The sequence below is a fragment of the Miniopterus natalensis genome, chromosome 5, assembly GCF_054644295.1.
Source record: "Miniopterus natalensis isolate mMinNat1 chromosome 5, mMinNat1.hap1, whole genome shotgun sequence".
Lineage (NCBI taxonomy): Eukaryota > Metazoa > Chordata > Mammalia > Chiroptera > Miniopteridae > Miniopterus > Miniopterus natalensis.
In genome coordinates, this window is record NC_142085.1 from 87815388 (window position 1) to 87841358 (window position 25971).

Genomic DNA, 25971 nt, shown 5'->3' on the forward strand with positions numbered 1-25971 from the left:
AGCGCCGCAGCCCGGCTTTGTGCGCGGCCGGCCAATCACGCGCCGCCCGGGCGCGGATTCCTCCGCCGGGGCCGCGCCGCAGTCGCAGGTGGCCGGCGAGCGCGTCCGCCCGGCGCCGCCAATCGCGACCCCCGCTGCCCTTCCCGTGATGCCTCACGGCTGACCTCCGACCTCGCGGCCCACCCTCCCCGCCCGCCGCCTCAGTCCCCGCCCCGCCCCCGCCCCGCCCCCGCCGAGCGTGCGGCGGTCCGGCCGCCGGGGGGTTCCGCCTGAGCGCAGCTCCTCTCTCAGCGCCTCCAGCCCCGGGTCGGGCGCCGTCCCTTGGCCTTTCCTCCCCGCGGCGGGGCCTGCGGCGGCCGGGTAGTTGCGGCCCGTCGGGAGGCTACCGGTCGGTGAGTGGGCGGGACGCGAACCCGACGGGGCGGCCGGGGGCGGGCGGCGGCGCGTTGGGGCCGGGCGGGGCGGGGCGGGGCGGGGCGGCGGGAGGAGCGGGAAGGGGGTGGGGCAGCGGGGCCTCACTTCCTCCCTCAGCGCCATTTTGTGGCGGCGAGACCCGCAAATAAAGGGGAGCGCGGGGTCTGCGGGAGCGTGATCGGGCGGCCTGGGAGGCGATCGGGCAGCGCGGCCTCGGCCTATGTGACTGGGCGGCGCCGGCGCGACCTCGGCCTGGAGAGGTAGGTGCGGGCCGTCGGCGGGAGCGGCCTCGAGGATCTCTGGATCCCGAGGGCTGAGGCGCGGCCGCGCCGGCCCGGGAAGGGGCGCTCAGAGCCCCTAGGGCGACTCGGGGCCCCCGCCCCGGGCCCGCCGGCCTCCCGTTAGCCGCGCCGCCTTCCCTCCTGCAGGGACACTTCCGGCGTCTCGAGGCCATTTTACCTCCTCCCCGGTCCCCGGGGCCCGGTGTGAGGTGAGCGTCCCGCGGGCGGGCGAGACGGGAGTCCGCCCCCTCGGTGTGCGTCCCGTCCCCGCCTCGGAGTCGCCCCTCCCGCCCCGCGGCGGGACCCCGGGGCTGGCGAGTTCAGCAAGTTAGCGGCGGAGGAAAGCCGCGTTCATTGACCACATTTCACGTCGCGCAGGAGCTGGCGACTGCAGCTGCGCTCGCCCAGAGACTTCCATTTTTAAATGAGCGGTGCGTTCCGAGTTAAAAGGCGACTTTCTACTGAATTACTGACAGGTTTTCGTGAAATCTTAAAAGTCTCACCTTGGGTTCTTGTAAGGCTGCCAGTTAAAGTTTTTTTCTTAAATCATGTCTTTCTTTGTGGGGAACCCAAGTCCAAGTTCTTGTGTTGGCGAAGTCAACTCGATGTTCGATCCCAAACGACTGTGTTAAAATTCTAAGTAACTGTGTCTATATAGTGAAAACCGGTTCTTTTTCCCGTGGCAGAAAAATCTTTCCCTGAGCATTTATTTATAGTCGTGAATTGTCGGTCTCGTTTCCCATCTCCTAGCGCTGAGTGAATTCCGCGCTGGCGGGAGGTGGGAGCCGCTCCGCACCCCAGCCCTGTGATGTGGGTGTGAGCTTAACAATCGCGTTTGTGGAGCGCGTGAGTTTCACAGCCCCTCACAGTCTCGTGTGTGTGTGGTATGGAACCCCCCGAACATACAGGGAGTGGGCGAAAGGAGGGTTACAGTTCACATCTAAAATTATCCAATGATTACTAAAAAAGCAAGAATAAACACTGTTTCCCGTGCTCACAATTGTAAACCTACTTTTGCCCCCCTCTGTATACTTAGTAGCAGTCTTGATCATTTTCATAAATTGTATATTATGTTGCTCCTGGAAGAAAGTTTTTTTCTTGCCCTTAAAGTTTTATGTTGGTGGGTCATTTAGCAAAACAAGACCTAGCTACTATCTCCCACTAATTTGCCTCTTAAGTAATTTTCTGTTACTAAACATCAGAAGGAAAACTTTCATATGTCCATAGTAGTATGTTGGCTGTTAAGGTGGTGAATCAGGCTAGAATTCAATGTTCTAAATAAATGTTCTCCTTCTTGAAAATATACGTGGTGAAATTTAGTTTTTTTTAAATGCACATTAAAATTATCTTTTACGTCAATGTTAGTATTTTACTTGAAAAATCTTTTTTTGGGGGGTATAGCACTTAAAGCATTGAGATTTGCCCCACTTTGTGAGGCAGGCAAAATTGCTGTTCCCTTTTTGCTGATTTGGAGACTGTAGCCCAGAGAATTAAGTGACTTGCTTAGGATCACAAGACTTAGAAGGTACAAGAGTCAGGTTGAGGTGGTCTTCCAATTCCTAACTTGTACCCTTTCTACTACAGTGCCAAGGCTGGTACAGTGTTGGATTATTAGTTTGTTGTGTTTAGTTACGAGTTTAGCCAGGTACATGCTTACTGAAGTTGTGTTGGCTGCTGCTTGCCTCTCAGTTTCAAGAAAACTGAGTTGCATAACTTAGGATCACAATGCTAAGAGCTGGGAAGTACTGGGGTTTGGGATGCTAGGCACCTAGCCAACCAAAACTGAGCCTCTAGATCATAGGCTGTTTTTCAATATTAAGGCATCAAGAGTGGATGGTGGTTCTGACATTCTAAGCTTGAGCTATATTATCTTTTTGAATTATCCACATGAATAACTGGAACCGTTACATAATTTTAAAATTACGTTTAACCGGTTTTCTTAAGTGTGCTAAAATGTAACCAAATTGGCCAACTTTGAATTTTATGTATTTTGCTTTTCTGCATTTTCTACTTTAGCTATAAGCTGCTTGCTCATTGTTTAGGATGGGGGAGAGGGAGAATTACCCATCTCCATTAGTTACCGACTTTTGTCATATGGTCATCTGGAAAATGGGGATTAACTTTGAAAAGTTGTGATTATTAAATAGGTGGTTTATAGCACTGGACACATACTCATTTTTTTCCTTCAAGGTTCAGCTTCAAATGATATTTCAGTCATTCCATCTTTCTGGTACATGAATAGATTGATTGTACTAAGAAGCTGGAATGTCTATTGTCTTTATGACTGTAGAATTCACTTTAGATGGTTGTTGTGCCTGTCATTTGTGCCCCCCAAAAATTGCCTTGGGAAATAATAAATTTCGTAGCACATTTGTGCACAGTGGAAGTCAAACTTGAGAACCAGGTTCTATTTTGACTAAGTTGTTGAATGTTTATGCTTTTAAATTTTAAAACTGTTTTAATTTGCCTTTTGCCAGCCTGCCCATTTAACTATTGTGCAATATCATAGACTCTCAAGGGAAGATTGACTTATCATCAGCTAAAGATAAGGGAGGAGTTTCTTTTTTCTTTTTTTCTTTTTTTTGAATATATCTGTATTGATTTCAGAAGAGAGGAAGAGAGAGGGAGAGAGTTGAAACATCACTGATGAGAGTCGTCATTGATTGGCTGCCTCCTACATGCCCCCAACACCGGATCAAGCCTGCAACCCCAGGCATGTGCCCTGACCGGGAATCGGACCACCAATCTCCTGGATCCTAGGTCAGATCCTAGGTTTATGCCCAACTGCTGAGCCATGCCTGGCTGGGCAGGGAGGAGTTTCTTTCTAAATTGCTTTGAATTCCCATAACTTGTGGAATGACCTGTGATTGTGATAATTGACCTGTGAAATTCGAAGATTTATACAAAACCTGTATTTATTCTTGACTTATATTACAAATTTAGAAATTTTTTATAAAGAAAATAGAAATATCCTTTAAGCAGTATGTTATTAAAATCTACCCAGCATCAAACTTTAAAAGGAAAGAGAATGTAAGCCAGTGTTAGAAATTAGTCGCTCATTGTTTCGAATTCTAAAAACTGGAGATCACCAAGCATTCTACAATAAGGCTTAGAAACAAATATTGTTATTCTCAACCTGTTTTTGTTGATGGGGAGGAAACTAATAATTAAATGCTTACTTTGTGCCAGTCACCATGCTAAAGTGTAATGTTTATCTTAAAAAATAGTACAATAATTTTGAGCCTTGGTGGTGGTGGTGGTAATCCTTTTCGAGATGGGGAAACTGAAGCTCTGAGGTTATGCTGCCTTTTTTATTTTCAGTTTGTCACCCTGTTCTAGAAAAGCAGGGTTGTTAGAACTTCTCGGTCCTGTAAATGCCCTTTAAAAACACTTTGGCATATTTATTGCTAATTAAAACTTGCAATTTTATTTTAATGGAATAAGAAGCTGGATAACTATGTATTAAGAAAAGAATGAACAAATGGACCTGGGAAAGTGTCAGGTTGTAGAAACTTACACTAGTTTATAAACTGCAATTTGATATTTACTCTATATTAAATAGCATCCATGATACTTTAGTTTTATAACTAAAATTTTGAGTGTCTCTGGTGCCCAGTAACTAGACAGCAGGTAGACTACCTATCTACAGTGGTAAATTTCGCTGTTTTCAAACTGTCACTCATAGAACTCTATCACAATACCTGTTAATATTAAGTTCTGTATATATACTCAGAGTTTTACAGGATGGTCATCTTAGTTGATTTTGGAAAAAAACTAGATTGGCTTATTTAGCTCACTTTATGATTTAATGGTAACTGAAGCAAATTCATTTGTTTATTTAGCATATGTTTAAGTGCCTACCATGTACTGAGGCATCAGCAGTGAATTAAACAGTTTTCTAATGGAGCTTATTTCATAACTGGGAGAAATAGATATGCATATAAAGTGTCAATCATGCTAAGAGGTATGAAGAAAAACAAAGCCTGATATGAGGGGATAGCAGGGTAAGGCATGCACTGTTTTGAGTGAGATGAAAAGCCCTTAGAAAGACTTAACCAGAATAGTGACATACATGGGTACACATTTATATACTGGTTAAATGTGGATAGAACTTCTAAAATCATCTTGTAGGGTTTTGGTGGTTTTTTTTAATAGATTATTGTTTACCTACTCTGTTTAGCTCTGGACAAATGGCAAACTTTCTGGGTTCTAAGAGGTTACAGTCTAGTGGGGTGAATGCACATTAAAGCCATGCTAAAATAGTAAGTAGTCAGACTTCTGTGGAGATAAACATGGTGAGGGTTTGTTCCTCAAATGATTGGAATCACTGGTCTCACGTTAAGATAGTCACTGAGCCAGCTGTCAGCTCAGAAACAAATGATATACTCAGGTTTTTGCTAGTGACATCCAATGATAAGCTAATTAAAGAGGGAAGAATTAAGCCAGTAATTTATGTAATGATCAATTTATGTTTATTTTCTAAGATGTACTGATTTCTTCACAGTGTAACCTGAAAATTGGGGCTTAAGAGTATTTGACTTACAGAGTTGGGATTGTATGTGATATAAAAAATGGTACTGGAATACCCTTCTCATATATTCACTAAGAAGTCAAGTAGCACTATAAATTCTTTGGTTACATTATTTATTTATTGTATCTATTTTTTTAAAGATATCTTTTTTGATTTCAGAGAGAGGAAGGGAGAGGGGGAGAGAGAGAGAAACATCAGTGATGAGAGTCATTGATCGGCTGCCTCCTCCACGCCCCCTGCTGGGGATGGAGCCGGAAACCCGGGCATGTGCCCTGACCGGGAATCGAACCTCAATCTCCTGGATCCTAGGTCGATGCTCAACTGCTGAGCCACACTCGGCTGGGCTGGTTACATTTTTTAAATTGAGGTATAATTGACAATGACAAATAACATTAGTTTCAAGTGCGCAACGTAACAATTCTATATTTGTATACATTGCGAGGTAATCACATTAAGTCTAGTTTACCATGCACCACCATACAAAGAAAAACTGTATGTGTGATGAAGGCTTTTAAGATTTACTTTCTTTCCAGGCCAGTATGGCTCAGTTGGTTGAGCATCGTTCCATGCACCAGGAGGTCACAGGTTGCATTCCCTGTCTGAGCACATGCCCGGGTTTCAGGCTCTATCCCCAGTAGGGGGCATGCAGGAGGCAGCCCATTCATGCTTCTCTCACGTTGCTGTTTCTATCTTTCTCTTCCTCTCCTTTCCCCTCTCTGAAATCAATAAAAACATTTTTTTAAAAAAGACTTACTTAACTTAGCAACTTTCAATATGCAGTACAGTATTAACTATAGTCACCATGCTGTACATTACATCTCCATGACTTTGTTTCTATTTAGTTAAATTTTTAGTAATTTGGAATTTGTAGTGAGTTTGGGTAAGTAAGATAAAGTATAAAGAAAGTGTGTAAGGGAACATTCATGACTATGCTATTGGAAATGATACTTAGAAATAAATTTAAATTAGCTTGTCTCCTTGTTAAATTTGAATATTAGGAAGTAACAGAAGTGTTTTCAGTAAGCAAATAAAGTTAACGAGAATAGTTCTTTCGTTTACCTATCTTTTGCAGCAAGATTAAGTGGATTTTGTATAAACATATAAAGGAACTAATTTTGAGATACAAATTACTGTGACATGAAATTAAATAGTGTAGGAAAGTTTTTATTAATATGTATATGTTATATGTAAGCATTGTACAGTAGTGAATTGTGACAGTGATAGATGAATTTTACTTTAACTGTAACACCATAATGCTGTAGGAGGAAAGGCCTAGCAACTGGTACTACCCTCTAAATCAGTTCAGCAAGATGCCTGGGATACTGCCTGAGGTCAATATCTGACTTCAACACAAAGCTGTCCCTTCTGCAGGATTTGTTTTTCATAGGGCAGTTGTAAGAATGCATTGAAAAATTATCTCTCAATCCTTTATGGCAACTTAAAAAGAGTGATCAACTTTTTTACAAAAGAGTATTTTAAAATAACCTAATAACAATAGTAGTGTAATGTAATTGTAATGCTAATGTAAGATGTTAACAAAGGAGAAACTGGGTGTGGAGTATACAGGAGTCCTGTTGTAATATCTTTGCAACTGTTCTGTACATCTAAAACTTATAAAAGAAAAGATTTACTTAAAAAGAACCCTGAATGATTTGGTCATAATTGAGTTCACTAATAAATTGGTTCGAAAAGGCCAGTATTTTTTGTTTCTACTTTCAGTGGAAAAAAAGGAAATAGAACCTCATCTCTCTATCTTTTTTTCTAGGATTCAAGATGACCAACGAGGAACCTCTTCCCAAAAAGGTGTGTTTTTTCCAGCAGATTTTTGTTGTTTGTTTTTGGATAATAGAGCTGAGGGGTCTGTCTGGATTGTTTGTTTATTGCTCACTGCTTTCCCTGTGACAGTAATAGCATGGTGGTGTATAATATACTAGACGGTGTCTCTTGTATGCAGTGTATTTTTAGAACATTTTCAGATTTTGGAAAACTCTTGTAACGTTGTCCCCATGCTCTGCTCTTAGCCCTTATTATATGAACATTATACAAATAATGTCAGAAAAGGAGATTATTTCACAGGTTCCTATAAGTTACATATTTTCTTTTTTCCTAATTTAAATTCCTTTGATTATAATGTTAAAATCACTTCTATATTTTTCCAAAAAAGAAGTTACAGCTGCTTAGTTCTTAGATTCTACCTTTTCCTCTCGTCTTATTCCCCCTGTCAGTTTATTCACTGTTACACACACACAGATACAAGAAGTAACATAGGCAGTAAAATCTTAGTCATTTCTCATAGCAATATTTTTTTCTGATACATCTCCTTGGGCAAGGGAAACAAAAAATAAACAAATGGGACTTAAATCAAACTAAGAGGTTTTGCACAGCAAAGGAAACTGTCAACAAAATGAAAAGCTAACCCACTGAATGGGAGAACATATTCGCCGATATACCTGATAAGAGGTTAATATCTAAAATTTATAAAGAATTTATAAAACTCAATACCAAAAAAAATATATATATATACAGTTAAGAAGTGGGCAAAAGATCTGAATAGATACTTCTTCAAAGACAACATATAGATGGCCAATAGACATAAGAAAAAGATGTTCAATGTCACTAATAATTAGAGGGATGCAAATTAAAACCACAATGAAATACCATCTCACATCTGCCAGAATGCCTGTCATCAAACAAGTGTTGGCCGGAAAAGGGCACCCTCATGCACTGTTGGTGGGAATGCAGAATGGTGCAGTCCCTGAGGAAAGCAGTATGGAGTTGCCTAAAAAAATTAAAAATGTAACTGCCTTGTGGCCCAGTGATTCCACCTCTGGGAATTTACCTGAAGAAACCGGAACCACTAATTCGAAAGAATATATGCACCCCTGTGTTCACTGCAGCATTATTTACAATAGCCAAGATTTGGAAGCAGCCCAAGTGTCAGTCAGTAGATGAGTGGCTAAAAAAGCTATGGTATGTTTACACAATGGAATACTACTTGGTCATAAAGAAGAAGGAAATCTTACCTTTTGTGACTGCATGGATGGACCTGGAGAACATTATGCTAAGTGAAATAGGCCAGCAGAGAAAGACAAGTACCATAAGATTTCACTCATGTGGAATCTAATGAACAAAATGAATTAACAAGCAAAATAGAGACAGACTCACAGATAGTGAGCAAGGTGACAGCTGTTGGGGATGGTTTGGTGGGGTGGAGGGATTGAGCGAAAAAAACTCAGACGCAGACAGTGTAGTGATTGCTTAGCGGGGGTAGAGAAGGGAGAGGGCATAGGGGTGATAAATGGTGATGGATGGAGACTTGACTTGGCATGGTGAACACACAGTGTGGTGTACAGATGTGTTGTGGAATTGTGTACCTGAAACCTGTATGATTTTGTTAATCAGTGTGACCTCAATACATTCAGTAAAAAGGGAAAAAAGAGACGGTGCTTCAGATTCTAGCTGTTAGCTTGCCTTAGTACAAAGCACAAGCCCAAAGTCAAATGTGTCCCAAATTGTTAAATCATACTTGTTTTAGTAAAAAAAGAAGCAGTAATGCTGTTTCTAAGAGGAATTTATAATTCAGTTGGGGAAGCAGGGTGTGTGCTTACTAATTCGTGAATATTTAAGTGAACAATTGAGATAGGTACGTTATAAGGGAAACTAATATAGCCATAATTTTATACTAGAATAGGAGAGGTGCCTCACCTTTATAATCTTCATTATAGAGAAAACAGTTAAATGTCCCTCAATTTACAAAGCAATTTCAGCTAACTAGACTGTTATGCCCATTTTTTAAAACTTTATTTTGAAATAATTATTGATTCACAGAAAGTTGCAAAGAAATATACTGGGAGGTTCTTCGTACTCTTCCTCCAACCTCCTTCAGTGTTAATGTCATGTATAACTATCAGGCACCTTGCATAACATTGTCAAAACCAGGAACTTGACACGGCTTGTTCAGATTTCACAGGTTCTATATGCAGAGAGAGAGAGAGAGTGTCTGTGTAGTTTTATCTTGCATAACTTAGTATAACCCCCACCACAACCAAATTAGTTGACTGAATCACTGCCACAAGCCTCCCTTGTGTCATTTCCTCACAGCCATATCCATTCCCTTCCTCTCCTTCCCTAACACCTGGCAAACAGTTTTCCTTTTCTATAATTATGCTACTCTACAAATGTTATATAAATGAAACCATGCAGTATATGTATCCTTTTGAGATTGATTTTTTTCACTCAGTATAGTTTTCCATAAGGTTTATCCAAGTTGCACATATCAGTAGTGTGTTTCTTTTTAGTATCCTATGGTGTGGATGTATCATAGTTTAACTATTCACCTGTTGCAGTTTGGGTAGTTGCCAAGTTTTGGCTGTTACAAATAAAGCTGTACATTCATGTGCAAGTTTCTGTGTGAAAATAAATTTTCATTTCTTGGATACGTGCTTAAGAGTGCAAATGCTGGGTTGTCTAGCACACCCATTTTTAGTTTTGAAAGGAACCACCAAACTTTTTCGGAGCAGCTGTGCCATTTTACGTTCTCATCAGCAGCGTATGAAGGTTGAGGTTCTGCGTCTTCATCTCCTGTTTGGGATTGTTACCACAGTCTTTTATTTAGCCATTTTACTAGGTGTATAATGATAGCTCATTGGGGTTTTAATTTGCATTTGCTTAATGATGCACATTTTAAAGATAAATAGTTCACCTTTTTAAAACTTCTTTCCAATAAAGTAAGAGCTTGTGTTTTTAAAAATTACAGTATGTACTGAGCCATTTGAGTCTCAGACTCTGGAGACGTTCCATATGTCTCAGTACAGGGCTCCTTTTGGAAGGGGCTTTGTGTGTCTTCAGTAAATAAAGGGAATCCTAGTAAAAACCAGCAATTGAGGGATTAGAAGTTATGATCCTGTCTTCATAAAATATGAAGAGCTTAGTGCTAGTGGTATTTAATACTTAAAATTTTTAGCAAGAGCACTCAGTTCATATTGTAATTCTCTTTATAGGTTCGACTGAGTGAGACAGACTTCAAAGTTATGGCACGAGATGAGTTAATTTTAAGGTAAAATGTTCTTTTATCAAAATATAAAAATATTTGTGTAGAACATTACATTGTGATTCTATAAAGTTTTTGTTTTTATATCAGATATTTTATTTTTTAATGTGATACATCTTAAAATCACTTAATGTATTTTTGGAATGTGTTTTTATGGCCTATTTCTTTATTGTATAAACATTGAGAAAAGCATAGAACTTTAAAGATCTAACTTCGAGACGAATAGGTATCCTGAATTTTTTTCTTGCAAAGGGAAGATATTCAGAATTTTACCTTGAAAAGCATTTATGCTTCATGAGCATAACTTGATGTGAGTAAAGATTCTGCTTTCAGTTTAAAATATATGTAGGCTTGGTTTAATGTAGTTATTTCTTCCTTTTCTGTTTAATATATGAGAAAGTCAGTACTAAAGGATATGTTTTTAGTTACGGAAGAAATACATTATTTACCGAGGAGGCAAGTCACTCTTTCTCATAACTGACCTTGGTCAGCTCGTGTAGCTCTTTATATCCTTCATTTTCTCATCTGGGAGTTGAAGGAGTTGGATTAAATTACTTTTAACAGTTACTTCCAGCTCTGATTTTCTGTGGTGGTTTTATAAATGTCCTGGATTGTCAGATGCAGCATTACGGTATTTATTAAGTGCAAGAAATCAGAAGAGGGCCCTAGCTGGTTTGCGCAGTGGTTAGAGCGCTGGCCCGCAGACTAAAGGGTCCCCGGTTCCATGCAGGCTTGGTCGGGGCGTGTGCGGGAGGCAACCAATCGAGGTGTCTCTTGCACATGGATATGTGTCCTGTCCCCCCCTGCCCCCCGAAAAGCAATGGAAAAAATATCCTCAGGTGAGGTTTAAAAAAATCAGAAAAGGTGATCACATTTTTTCTGCATTTTATACCATGGTTGGTAAGTTTTTTTACATGACATCTTTAGGTAAAAATAAAATGAATTTTTTCAGGGTCATTGAACTTTTTTCTCTAGAAATTTCAAAGAAGTTTTACTTGAAGAACTAAGTAAATCTAACAGGCTGGAGGTAGGGGAGAGAAGACGTGTTTTGTAAGACAGACAGATGGCTCGTCCTGTTGTTTCCTAGAGTCACCCTTGTTCTACGTACTCTGTTGTGGACGCCCCTTTCTCTTCCTTTTCTGTAATCGCATGCGTAGGACAGGCTTTCCATTGCATGCTTGTTTCCTCCACGTAAATTTGAGTCCTTGCTTTCTGAAACACTTGTCCTCACGTGCTGAGGCAGGCGCTGGCTTACGATGCACCGTTCACCTGCTTCGTGCCTCTGACGTGGCCTTTTATCCTTTCTTAGGTATTTCCTCTGCTTGGTATGTGCAGTCCTTTTTTTGTGTGAGATTAGTACTATAATCTTAATAAAAATCATAGTAACACTTTTTAATGTTACCTTTAAGGTTTTAAAATCATGTGCAGTGTATATTCTTGATGTCAGTTTAACATCTTTCTTTAGGGAATTCTCTCACTTATGACTTTTAGGTGAATTTTTTCCTCATTAATTCTCGGTGATTTTAAATCAACTGCTACTTAACTAGTCTGTGCCTTTTGTCTTCTTGATAAAGATGTTCTTTTTGAGCTTTTATATTTTTCTAGTTCTCTAAAACAAGTAGTTCTTACATAGCCTCCACAAGAGACCTTTATTCATCCCCAAACAGTGAATGCACTCTGTTAGTGTCCTAGGTTGCCTGGGCCATAACTTTTGGCTGAGTAACAGTCTTTATATGGAAGGTAAATTAGCTTGGTATTATGAAGTATTTTTTGACCATTACATTGTAATAATAAATCTTACAGAAGACCTGTCAAAGTTTTTAAGATATTAAAAAGATTTTCTAAAATTAAATTTTGATTAGCTGTAATGGAAGAGTAGCTTGAAAACATAGCTATTCGGTAAGCAAGATAGTGACATTCAGGGCAGATTACTCTTGCATAAGCAGTTGCTTAAACCTATGACTGGGAAAAGCTCTGTTGTTTGTATGCAGTAATTGCAAGAACAGCTCATATAGCTTATGTTCTGTGGGTAGAGGAATATAATGAGGAAGAAAGGTCTCATACTCTGTATATGGCATTTATGCAAGTTGTTTCTGCCATTTAGATACAGCTTTAAAAATAGTCTTGAAAAATAGTATGTTCTCTCCCCTTTTTTACAGGCAGAAATAAATATTATTTTGAGAGAGTGACATGTTATATTCACAAAAGAGCCAAGACAACCTGCAGTCCCTTACAATTAAGCATATTTCTATATTCCTTTTGTTTGAGGTGGACAGCATACCTGAAAGTAGTAGTAGGCTTTTTACTCAGCTTCCATTATCCAGGCATTGGCTGAACATCAGTTATACAAAATCCTGTATGGTGTGTGATCTGACCCAGAGAAGCACACGTGGTATGTTCTCAGGAGAGGACACTTTTCTCTGTGATTCCTTTTACAAAACCTCCATTAAGTTGAGAAGGAATAATGAAGTGACTAGTTTGTTATTGGTTAAACTAGATTTATACTTATCTCAAAATGGAAGAGACCTTAAAAATCATGCAGCAGACCCAGCTGAGCGTGGCTCAGCAGTTGAGCATCGACATAGGATCCAGTAGATTAGCAGTTCGATTCTTGGTCAGGGCACATGCCAGGGTTTCAGGCTCAATCCCCAGGCTGGGGCATGCAGGAGGCAGCCGATCAGTGATGACTCTCTCATCATTGATGTTTCTCTCTCTCCCTCCCTCCCTCTCTCTGAAATCAATAAAGATATATTTAAAAAAAAAAAATCATGCTGCAGAAATCTGTGTTAAATTTATAAGTTTATGGATGTGATTTTTCTAGTTTTTAATAAAGCTACTTCAGTTTAACAACTAACATGAATTTCTTTTTGTACTAGATGGAAACAGTATGAAGCATATGTGCAAGCTTTGGAGGGCAAGTACACAGATCTGAACTGTAAGTTTGAGTTATAGCTTCCTAAAGACCATGTGAATATCTCCTTTTAGACTGTTATAGACATGCAGGATAATTGATTTTGCTAAGCAAATGCAATTTTTATTCAAACATTAAAGAACTATGTCTGAGCACTATATCGAGTGCTAGGAAATAGATGAATGAGACATGATCTCTCTTCTTGGGGAGTTTCCAGTCATTGGGGAAGACTGACATGCAGTAATCATATAACACTATGACTGTTTTAGCGGAATTATATGCAAGGTTCTGAGAGAGCATGGATAGAGAAACTTAACAACTATTTGAAACTTTCCTAGGTCTGTCCCTAACCCCTTCCACAGAGGAATTTGAATTAAAGCATGAATTATTAGTCTAGAAGGTATATAGAAACAACCAGTAATAAATTTATTTAAATTGTGACTTAATTATTATTTAAATTGTAAAACTAGGACGTGGCTATATTTTTACAGATTTTCCAAAATCTGCTAAAAATACCAACAAAGTTTATAATTTCATACCATTTTCGTCTGTCACTTTTCACTGAGAGTAACATACTATTTGTGAGTATAAAAACCAATATTGTTTTCTAAGCCCAGAAAGCTTAATATCCTGAAGTTTCAGTTATACAACTATATTATAATCTATAGATTTATGAACATTATGAAAACTTAAAGTAGTAATTGTTCATGCAGTTATTGACATGTTTATTATTTTGAATAGGTTAAAATCAATACTAACCAGGACTCTGGAATACTGTTTAATATAAACAAATGCAAATAATAAAGTTTCCTGTGTTCCATTGGAACAGATTAGACTGTATCATAACTCCATCTAGTTTTAGGTGGCTTTGGACCACTATCACACCGTGATTTTCTCCTGAAAGAGCACTTGTGCTTGGGAACAACTTTCCTGTTCTAAAAGTAGTTAAGATAGAAACTAAAGACTTAATGATTTTTTACCCTGGTTTTTATTATCCTTGACAAGGGCAGTCATAACTTTTATTTCATTAGTTCAGTTTGATTTTGAATTGTATTTCATAATGTTTTGAAAAAAAATTTTTTTAATCATCAGCTAATGATGTAACTGGCTTAAGGGAGTCGGAGGAAAAACTAAAGCAACAACAGCAAGAGTCTGCACGAAGGGAAAACATCCTTGTAATGAGACTAGCAACCAAGGAGCAAGAGATGCAAGAGTGTACTGTAAGTATTTCAGATCTTTTAACTCTTTTTGAGGAATTGTATTTTAGCCCACATTTCATGTGCTAATTAGTACTCAGCTAATTATATATACTTAATAATATAAATTCGAGTTTTGTTAGGTCGGTATGCTTTGAGCTATAAATAGCTAAATGTAAATTTTTGGTTGATAGCCTGTCATGATTGGATTTAAAATAGGTTTTTGTGCCCTGGCCAGGTAACTCAATTGGTTAGAGTGTCATCCCGATACACCAAAGCTGCAGGCTTGATCCCCAGTCAGGGCACATACAACAATCAACCAATGAATGCATAAATAGGTGGAACGACGGGTTGATGTTTTTCTCTCTGAGAATCAATAAATAGTCCTAGCCAGTTTGACTCAGACCGTCGACCCTCGGACTGAAGGATCCCATGTTCAATTCCTGCCAAGGGCATATGCCTGTGTTTCGGGTTCAGTCCCCAGTGGGGTGTGTATGGGAGGCAACTGTTCGATGTTTCTCTCCCTCTCCTCTCTTCCCCCCTCCCCCCTCCCTCCTTCCCTCCCTTCTTCTCTCTAAAATCAATAAAGACATGTCCTTTATTGAGGATTAAAATACATATATATATGTTTTGTGTGGCCAAGAAGTCAGAAGTTTAAAGTTATTCCCTGAAAGGTTCGTGATTTATGAGAATTAGTATATTGATTCAAATATTTTTTTAGTAACTTGATATCTGAGGGTATAAGGAGGACACTAAATAAACCATCTGATTAGTTTCTTCTCTGTGCTCTTTATCTCTCAGTGCCTAAAACTATTTTTCTTAGTATAATTATTGTAGCTTTTATTTGTACCCTTTTTCATGTCTGCATAGATCTAAAATGTAGTGATATATTTGATGATTTAGCTCTGGTTGCATTTAGATTCAATTTTATGCACTTTTTTCTTTTTTTTGAACTCCTCACCCGAGGATATTTTTTTCCATTGCTTTTCAGAGAGGATTGGGGTGGGGGGAGAGAGAGAAACATTGATGTGAAAGAGACACATCCCCGGGCCTGCAACCGAGGTACATGCGCTTGGCTGGAGTCGAACCTGGGACCCTTCAGTCCGTAGGCCGATGCTCTAACCACTGAGGAAAACTGGCTAGGGGTAGCCACTTTTTAAATTCAGTGTTAGTATATGTAAGTTATACTAGATAGAGGAAGCTCTATCACTGTTTTTTCTCATTTTAAAATCTGAACTTTTCTTGAATCATTTTGTTGTAATCTTCATTCGTTTGATATATATTTATTAAAATCTAATGCGTATGGCAGTATTCTGGTCACTAGGGACTAATGTATGGGGCATAGTCCTATTCCTGTTCTCTCATCCTTTTACTTCCTATGCAGAGATTGTCCACATCTTCACAAAAGTCTCTTGTCCCTCTTCCTTCATTTTTTCAAAATGACTCTTCACCTGTCACTTTGCTTAAGAAAACAGTAGCCTTGGTCATTGTCTCTACCTTCTCATCACTTTTTTCCTTTTGTTTCTATCTTCACTGCCACTGATTTTTTTCCCACCTCTAATGTCACTAACTAATGCATTTAATAAATTTCTCTTTTTCTCAGTATTCGTAGGCCTTCACTTTCTGTATTTTCAACTATTAACCATCCTCACTTTTGGCTGTTGGTTCCGAGAAGTCTCACCAATAGTTTGAATATTGTTGTTTTCTTTTTTATGTTAACACCCACCTCATCCCTCCCAACTAAAATTTTTTCTCTCTTGTGCTCAGTCTCAGAACCATTTAATTCCTTCCTCCTTTTTCTGGTACTTAGGGTTCTAGATTCTACCATTCCCCTATTCAGTAGTTTTAGATCTCCCTGTTTGCATGGCATTGTGCAAGATGCTTACATATGCAGAGGATGAATCTTACCTCCAGATGCTAACACCTGGTAGATGGAGTGGGAATGGATGGTCCAGTGGTAATTCCTCATGACACCAGTGTGTCTGGAACTCTCTCTTCTTGAGTCCTCCTCTTGCTCTCCTAGTTCAGGGACTTCTCACCACTTCCTTTAGACAATATGTGCTACTGAGGACTACGATTCTTCAGCTGTCCTGTATACACTGGCAGTGTTGATAGCATCATGCCCGATCAAAGCTTTTCTTGATGCCCCATCACTCTTTTGTCTTCTCAGCCTAGATTTTAAGATTATCTCAACTAGAACCTAACCTTTTCCAGCCACATTTTTTTACAGTCCCTTCACAGGCCTGTTGAAGAACTCACAACTGTGTTCTTTAGTTAGAATACAGAGTGAAGTTTTACAGAAAGGGTAGCAGGAACAAAAACACAGGGAAAGGGCCAGGTTAATGTGGCAGACAAGAGCAGTTCACTCCATAAATCCAAATAGTGACTATGTCAGTGTTAGAGAGGCAGGGTTTTCTTTAGTGATAGTAGTATGTGGTACATACTATATGACATGCTTTATTCCTGTTAAATGTCTTAGCAACTGGCCTTATACTGAATAAGCAGTTGTATTTTTTTGTTTGAAAAAAATCTCCCTTAGCTAAGTAAAAATCAGCTGTTTGCTCAGTGAAATAGTAATTAAATATATTCCAAATCAATTCAGTATATTTTTAGCTTTTATTAAATTTATGATAGAAACTAACTACTTATGAAATGTTAACCTAAATCTTATTTAAGCTTTAGTGCGGAGCAGGATCTTGAACCATATCTTCTTTGGGTGTGAAGAAAGTGATGCATTGAATGCTAATAAACTATATTTCATATTTTAGAAAGGTATTTTTAATGTGCTAGTAAATAAAAACTGAAGTCGAAATGGAAGGTTTCATATGTAAGTAGAGAAGGCCTGGTGTGGTGGGAAAAGCCCTAGACTGGGAGTCAGGAGGCTTGAGAACTAGAATTCTAGTCCCAGTTCTGGCACTGAACCAACTGTATTTGTGGACAATTGGTTTCTGTAATTTATCAAAAATAAGCAGTTTAGACTAGGTCAGTCACTTTCCAACTTTACAATTCTGTGATTTAAATCTATTCTGAAGGGGAAAAAAATAAACGTGATTTATTTTGTCTTAAGGTGCTATTTATAAAGCTATTTATAAGGTGCTGTTTATAAAATAATGCCAACTCACTTAAATATAAAAATACTGCATATTTTTAAATATAGAGATGCAAATGTGTATTTTAAATTACAACCTTATAAACCTGGTGTATTTTTAAGGGATTTGCATTGTATATAAAATAACTTCCATAGGCACAAATTTGAATGAGTAAAGCACTCTAGTGTTATAGAATTAATATTTTAAACTTGGTTTTTTTCCAGTCTGTGCTAGTATTTTTAATAAATAAAACAGACTTTTTTCTGTTTTTTTTTTGGTACTGTTTTGGTTGCAAAGTAAAATGTGTAGCCTCTTTATTTAAAGATTCCAAATAGGGAAATGCAATCAAATAGCCTAATTCCTACATGGATAACCTTAAAGAGTTTTTAATTTTTACTTTTTCTAGAGGATTTTAAGATCAAAGAGGGAGAGTTTTAATGAACAAGTTGGTAAATCCAGTGAATGAAAGGGATTTTACCCCACCTGCTTATGTATGTTTCCTTTGATTTGGTAGTAATTGTTCCTTTTGCTTTGCACAGACTCAAATCCAGTACCTCAAGCAAGTCCAGCAGCCCAGTGTCGCCCAACTGAGATCAACAATGGTAGACCCCGCGATCAACTTGTTTTTCCTAAAAATGAAAGGTGAACTGGAACAGACTAAAGACAAACTGGAACAAGCCCAAAATGAACTGAGTGCCTGGAAGTTTACGCCTGATAGGTAAACAAATCATACTCCCCAGTCAAGACTTCCCTGACAGTCCCACTGCGAGAAAGCTGTGGTGGGACAGCCAAGTACTCGTTTCCACTCCAAGACTCAGACTTTTTGAGCCAAAAAAGCCACATTCTTATACTATCCAGCTTGTATTGGTTAATGTAAAACTTACCAGATGAACCTTGTGTTTCAGCTTTTTTCTCTTCCCCCTCCCCTTGCTTCAGAGGCCTGATGGCGTCGGACTATTCCGAAGAAGTGGCCACCTCCGAAAAATTCCCCTTCTAGAACATGTAGACACTTGAGAAATGTTTCTGTTTGAAGAAAATTGAGGGAGAAACAGAAGTCTTAAGTCTGTGGCACACTGTGTCTTCAGACAGTCTGGAGGAATGAAAACCTAGAGATTTAAAATCATGAATTGAACATGTAAAATTCCAGTAAAATGTAAAAATGGAATATGCATCGCTCTTACCCTTGAGCATAGTGACTTAGAGACACTGTATATCAGTTTTGCCAATAAGACTGTGGACTTCATGATTGTTGTTGAACTTCTTGGTTAAAACTCAAATGAGGTGAATTTTGCATTTAAGGGGTTATTTGCTAAGAAACAACTTCATAGCTATAAGAGAATCAAATAGTAGATATCAATACAAGTAGTTGATATATTTAACCATTTAGTTTGGGGCTCTATTACCTGATTGAGCCTTAAATCAATGTGGTTTTAATCAATGGTTTGTTCTTTGAATGGTTGCTAATACTGTAGATAATCTTACTGAGGACTGTACAAACATGAAGGTGTGGTATCAAACTTCAGGTTTAAACTGTTTGAAGCATTATAAACATTCATTTCACAACTAGATTGTATAAGGATATTGGCTGTGATGAGACTCACTGCGTTATTTTTTTAGTAGTGAAATTTATTAAATCCCCATTTCATTCAACAGGCACAAGTTGAAAGAGCATTGTCATTGGTGTTAATGGGGGAATGTGTTCCTTCATTGTATTTTGGGCCTTTTGTATCACACTCTTGATATTAAATTAAATGTGCCTTGAAATAGTTGGGTTTTTTTTAAGTTCAAGGAATACTATATGATGATTTTGTTGTACTTTTAACATTTTGATTTTGGGGGGCTGTGGAGAGCAGATTGATTTTGGGAAAATTGTTGCTGTGCTCTTCAAAGGAAAGGAAAAGGCTATGCCTCTGTTTTCCAGCTGGTATCATAAAAGACAAGGAAACTTGAGACTTGTTACTTTTTGACGCCTTGTCCCAGGATATTGAAGTAGAAATTAATGTGGGACAGCTTCACAGGGTGCCTGCCAGAAGATTGGGGAAATAATGTGTTGGAACTGTGGACTGGCCTAAGTGAGACATTTTGTGAATCATTTGTAGTAAATTCATTTGATCATTTAGATAAATGAGGCATTTTCTTCATGCTTCCATCCAGTCCTGGAGGTGAATTTTTTTTCTTCAGATCATTCTGTAAGTCACCAATTCGAATTTTCTCTTGGTGATAATGGAGTCTAAGATGAGTGAAGATAAATGTTCCAGATTGTCCCAACGTTTAAGTGCAGTTTTAACAAGGGTGACTTAAGTTCTCTCTTAATCATTCAAATCAATTGTAAGTATCATGTATGTTTATGCTTTAGGGAACTGATTGTGGGGCAGAGGGTGGGTTGAGGAAGTGGTTTGTGTGACTTTACAGCAAGAAATCCGCTTCTGAAATTCTCATTATTTGTGGGGGTTGGAGGGTAAGTAATAAAATCTGTTTGAAATTAGATGATTGTGCCCGCATTAAGGCTTTTGTATATGCTTTATGCCATTTAAGATCACAGTAAAAATGGCCTAAATATTTTTTGTAGGTCAAGAAATAATTTATAAAATGTATTATTAACATGTACTTTAATATAGCCAGCATTTTTCTTTGCATTTAGGTTACAGTCACTTTGGAGTCTGTGGGTTTTTTCTTTTTACTGTTAAAAAATATTTTTAAAATTAAGATAATACATGCTCATGAATAAAATCGAAACAGCGTGAAGAAGGGTGAAGACGGAAAGTGAGAGTCACTCCTGGGTGTGACCTTGCCCTTGCCCATTGTGCTCTCCAGGAGCAATAAGCACTGTTAAAATTTCTTGGGTATCATCAAGATAAGTCCTGTACATATACAGTCATCTTATATATTGGTTTTAAACAAATGTGAACATGCTACAGATGATCAGCTGCTTTGGATTTTGTTTTTCACTTTATCTCTTTGACATTTTACCTTTTTTTGTTGTTGTTAATTTTTAATGGTTACATAATATTTCCATTGTCTTAGTGTATTTTAATCACCTATAAATGGATTTTTGTTCTCTGAAAAAATAGCTATAAGCCAGGGTATTCCAGGCACTACAAATACATCATTAATTTGAAACAAATAGTACTTAATCAGTACTTTGTCTGGAATAGTTCGAATGGAATGGGTTGTGGGGTTTTTTTGTTTGTTTTTTTCCTGTTTTCATTTTGAGATTCCCTAAATTATTTTGTCCACTCTAGTTAAAATAGTTTATGCATGTGACAATGCATATGTTTTAGAGTATTTAGTGGGGTATGTTTCAGTATTTTGGCAGTTTTCAGTTTGCATTTAACCATTTAGATAATTGTGTGTACATCTCTCCAAGATATTGTCGCTCCCTTGATGATAAAGCAATGTACAGTGTCCATTCTTTTGCATAAACTTTTTCTCTGAGATTAACTCCTATTATATTTCCTTTGTGGATTTTTTTATTTTAGGAATGGGTTGGATATTTTTTCTTTTTGTAGTTAAGAAAAATTATTACAGAGACAGTTACTTTATAATTAAATTCTAACCATGTTTTTGTGATATAATGAACACAACACAAATTTCACATGACATATTAGTAAAATGACATAAAGTTACAGAATGTGTAAAGAACAGCAGTTTGTTAAGATTTGTCTTAGTAATCAATTTTAGAAGTGATAGGATTATCTGAGAACGGGCACTTATAAAAAGATATGGTTTCATAAATGAAATTTTTTTGCATTAGAATTTTTGCTACTTTATGAGATCAAGTCAGGTCACAAATTAATGTATTGATTTTGGTCGTTTTTTCCCCCTAGTCTTTATTCAGTTTGTATAGAAGATTTTTCAGGTTAGTTGGAAAACACTGATATTACATACTTAGCAAGAAAAAGTTGTGGGAGGAAGGCACAACAATGTCTTTTGATGGTGCTGCCTGTTTAATTCCTCGTTTGATTTCTAAACTCTTGTTAAGGTGGATGCGCAGGTCTGAGGATGCTAAGGGGAAATGGGAGCTATCTGTAGCAACAGTAGCAACAAACAAGTACAGTACCTAATAAAGTTGCCACGTAGAGAATAAAACCCTTACCAGGTGCTGACTGGCGGCTTTCACCGGAGGCTCCTTTGAGCAGTAGTAACCCAGGTTGTACTTCACAGGTTTGCATAAGGAAATTAGGTTAGAATTGGTACTTCTCACTAAAAGAACCTTGCAACGCTGAGTCAAAAGAATGAGAATCATTTATAAAGTGCTCCCATTTAAAAGTTCTGAGGCTTAATAGAATCAGATGCATTCTGAAATAATAGGTTGGGCAAGCGAAAACCTCACTAAAAGAAGGAAGAAATAGAAAGTGTCAGCAAAACAATCTTTTTAACCAGTATGGTCATTCTGAACTTAATGCCATCACAAGACTATTAAACTTCAAGGGTAACAATCACAATTATATATTTGTCAGGTGCATTTAAAAGTCATTTCTATTGTTATTGCTGAGGCTAAAGAAGAGAGACTGCTGTTAGAGCTTTTGATTGCATTTTTTGCTGTTGCTGTATACATGCATGTAGGGTTCTATAGTATGTTGCACTGGTTGGTAACTCTATATATATATATTAGCAGTTGGTAACTAATTTGTGAAAATATAGCACTCCTAATTTGGCAAATATTTGCATTATTTGTGATAAGTAACCCAAATCTTTTGTGTCCTAAGGATAATCTTTTATAACATAAATAAAATCTTAAACACGTCTTAATACTTAATTTTTAAAAACTTTAATGTCATATTTTAAGACAGCTCAAAAGTATATCATATAAAGAGGCTAAGTGAAGGATTAGTGAATAGAAATAGTCTCAAGCCTTTTATTTTTAAAAGCTTCTTTAAAAACAATTACTGAAAAAGCCTTCCTTAATGCAATAAACATTTTTGCTAGAACTGCCTATTACGAGGCATCCTTATTAAATGCTATTCTGGTGAGAATAAGTGTACTCTCATTTATACAGGGTGTCCCCCCAAAATGTATACACACTTGAACAACTGACAGCTCAATTTTGAAAAGGAAATGTATTTTAATAAACACTGTCTTTATCATTATTCAAAGTGTGTATATACATTTTGGGGGGACACCCTATGTTGGTACTGGTTTTCATATATTAGGTATTTTAAAGAATTGTACATTTATGATGTTGCATTTTTTTCTAGAACTTTTCCATAAAGCTAAGTACCGTAGTGTTTTATTAATATTGGTATGTCTGAGATGTGTTAATTAACTGGCCTGTTTCTATTTCAAATGATAATTTGGAATAAAATAGATTTCAGAATTATTAATGTAATAGCAATAAAAAGTGGCCATTTGGGTACTTTTTGTGTAGGGTTTATTTTTACTGCTGTATTGGCAGAATACTGAAATGCTGAAGATGGATGTGTTCCAGAGAGGAAGATGGTAATTACAGGGAGGCATCTGCTGTGACATAGTTATGTTCTGTACCTGTTAACTGTATCGCTGTACTAATTGCAAGCAAAGAAGGTTGTAGACTGCTTTGTCTTCATTTTGTGATGGATGGCTCTTTCCTTTGCAGCCAAACAGGCAAAAAGTTAATGGCGAAGTGTCGAATGCTTATCCAGGAGAATCAAGAGCTTGGAAGGCAGCTGTCCCAGGGACGTATTGCACAACTTGAAGCAGAGTTGGCTTTACAGAAGAAATATAGTGAGGAGCTTAAAAGCAGTCAGGATGGTAAGGGGATTTTTGAAAAGTTCGGTTAACGTCGCACTGGCTTTAAAACATGCCAGGCGTGAATATTACAGATTAGGTTTTCTACATGCTAATCCCTGGTCAATGGTTTTATGGAATTATGAACAAAACAGTTTTAGTTAAGTCTGTAAATAAAAGCCATTTAATTGTAGTGGTTTTCTTCCCACTCTTCTGATTGTTTATTGTGTAATTTCATAATAAGTTTTTGTTTTTCAGGGGTGGGATTTGGTGAAAGAGAGGCTGTTACATTATTACCAAGGGAGTACATGGATATATAAATTTATAATCAGTGCTTAAAAAAGGGAATATTTTCATTTAACCAGTCTATCTCGTAAATCTCGGAAGTATGTGGCTATTTCCAGTGATCTAAAGGCACCTCGTGGATTGTGCCTGATGAGGTCCTATTTACTGAATGAGGTTCAACAGTTAAATTTCTAGGACAGACCAAACTTGTCAGCTGCCATCCGTTTTGGGGGCAAATATAGCTGTTTCTCATCTTTATGAGGAAGATTAATGGTAAGAAAAATATCTAAACTCTGAAAATGAAATTATGAATTACTGTATCTGACAGTTAATTACAAAGATCAGTAGTCAAATACATCTTTACAACTCCATTTTCAAAGTGATATTCTTTAGCTCTTACTCTTTGTAAACAAAGCAAATTGGAGATTTTGTGTAGTAGTGAGGACTTTTTTCCTTCCCCAGAAGGCTTTTACAACTTAATGGACATTTGTATTCTAGAAATTTTCAAGAGTTATTTTCTCTGGATTTTGATTTTGGGGTTTTTGGGATGTGGAATAAGCCCTTGGTTACAGCCTAGGCTTTTCTGGAGTGTTAGAGTTGAACACCATATGGTTCTAGGGGCTGGCCCGCTGTGGAGCTGGAAACACTCACTGGCTGAGGATGAGCAAGAGGACCAGGGTGTCGACCCATGGGTCAGACAGGCGCGAAGCAGATTCTGTGGGCTGTCATCAGTTTTATATGGCTAGATGGTTTGAGTTAATTTAAACTTGGTTGCTTTAATACAGTTATTTTAACCATCTGTCTTCCCCCCCAAAAGAAACTCATTTTTGAATGACTTTTAAAATTCCAAGCAAAATTTTAAAATCAAGTTTAGAATTGTATTTGTTCACTTAACGTATTTATTGACCATCTGGCTTTGTGGCAGGCAGTAAGAAGTATTTTAAAGTATGCTATAAGAGATATTAAAGTAGGTTTGACTCTCCTTTGCGCAGAACTGAATGACTTCATCATTCAACTTGACGAAGAAGTAGAGGGCATGCAGAGTACCATTCTGGTTCTTCAGCAACAACTGAAGGAGACACGCCAACAGTTGGCTCAGTACCAACAGCAGCAGTCTCAAGCCCCAGCCCCAAGTACCAGCAGGACTACGTCTTCCGAGCCTGGAGGACAGGCAGAGGCCCCAGGTAAAGACTGCAGTCGGCTGGCCAACGGACCAAGCAATGGCAGTTCTTCCCGGCCGAGGACGTCTGGGTCTGGATGTCACAGGGAGGGGGAGACAACTGAAGATGGCTTTCCTTCTTCTCCAGGGAATGGTAATAAGGCCTCCAACAGCTCAGAGGAGAGAACTGGCAAAGGAGGTAGTAGTTACGTAAACCAACTCAGTGCGGGGTATGAAAGTGTAGACTCTCCCACGGGCAGTGAGAACTCTCTCACACACCACTCAAATGACACAGACTCCAATCATGACCCTCAAGAGGAGAAAACAGTGAGTGGGAAAGGTAACCGAACTGCGGGTTCCCGCCACGTTCAGAATGGCTTGGACTCAAGTGTAAATGTACAGGGTTCAGTTTTGTAATATTTTTCCAGCAAATTTTTATACAGTGTCATTTAATTTGGGAGAGGATACTACCCAGAAAATTACTGCATACTTTTGTCACAATTTGCCTTTTTTGGTGGGTGTGGTTTATTTTTTCTTTTCCTTTGCTTCAATACCTCTGCCACTTTGAAAATTGTAACAGTTAATTACTTTGTTGCTAAAAGGACATTTTGTGTAGGGTCAGGTTATTTTTATATGAGTTAATGTGAAGTTGTAAATGGAAATCTTTCCTTCAGTATAACACAATGATGTCTGTATAAATCTGTGTCTCTAGAACCTGTGCTGTGTAGGGCATCCTTACTCATGCTGTTACTATGCTTATGCACCATTCAGACTTGTTAGAGTAGGTGTGGGTGTATGACTGCCAAGTTTGCCCAGTGCAGTAGTTTTATCACTAAAAGTTGGACTTGTTGATGGAGTCCTATGGTAGTTTCAGTGTTAGATACAGTTTTTTTCCACCATACATCTGTGCATTTTCTCTTTAGGTGACTGAATGTTTAAGAAATTTGTGTGCATAGTTACTCAGTTTTTATGGACTGTTGTATCCTGTTAATGCATATTGCTCTGTGACTCCAGTATATCTTCCCTGTACTGACCAAACCTAAATAAAGATTTTTATTGTAACTCCTGCATTAGTTGTTTTGCTTTTTTGTGTGTTTAGCACTTGTTATTTATTTTCATTGAGTTGCTTAATTTCTAATCATTCAGTATCATACCACAAAGGTGAAACTTAAGTCCATGTATCAATTTTGGTTGTGCACTTAATTTTTAAAAAATTTATGCTGTTGCCCTGGCTGGTGTGGCTCAGTTGGAGTGTCGTCCCGTGCACCGGAGTGTTGATTCCCAGTCAGGGCACGTGCCCAGACTGCAGGTTCAATCCCTGGTCTTGTGTGTGGGAGGCAGCCTGTTGA

General features: G+C 38.3%; 1 protein-coding gene across 6 annotated transcripts; it reads left to right on the plus strand.

The window, feature by feature from the left end:
- The first annotated feature begins 325 nt into the window (after positions 1-325).
- Positions 326-25692, plus strand: WTAP (WT1 associated protein). Of its 6 annotated transcripts, none has more exons than XM_087817727.1 (8): positions 326-392; positions 6992-7029; positions 10227-10282; positions 13153-13211; positions 14280-14407; positions 18012-18190; positions 23048-23202; positions 24456-25692. In XM_087817727.1, the coding sequence occupies exons 2-8, from the start codon at positions 7000-7002 to the stop codon at positions 25037-25039; spliced, it is 1191 nt and encodes a 396-aa protein (XP_087673853.1). In that variant the 5' UTR covers positions 326-392; positions 6992-6999; the 3' UTR covers positions 25040-25692. The 6 variants fall into 6 exon arrangements, with proteins under 6 accessions (XP_087673853.1, XP_087673854.1, XP_087673852.1 ...); XM_087817728.1 differs by having other exon boundaries at positions 372-388; XM_087817726.1 differs by lacking the exon at positions 326-392 and adding an exon at positions 568-674.
- The last annotated feature ends 279 nt before the right edge of the window (positions 25693-25971 follow it).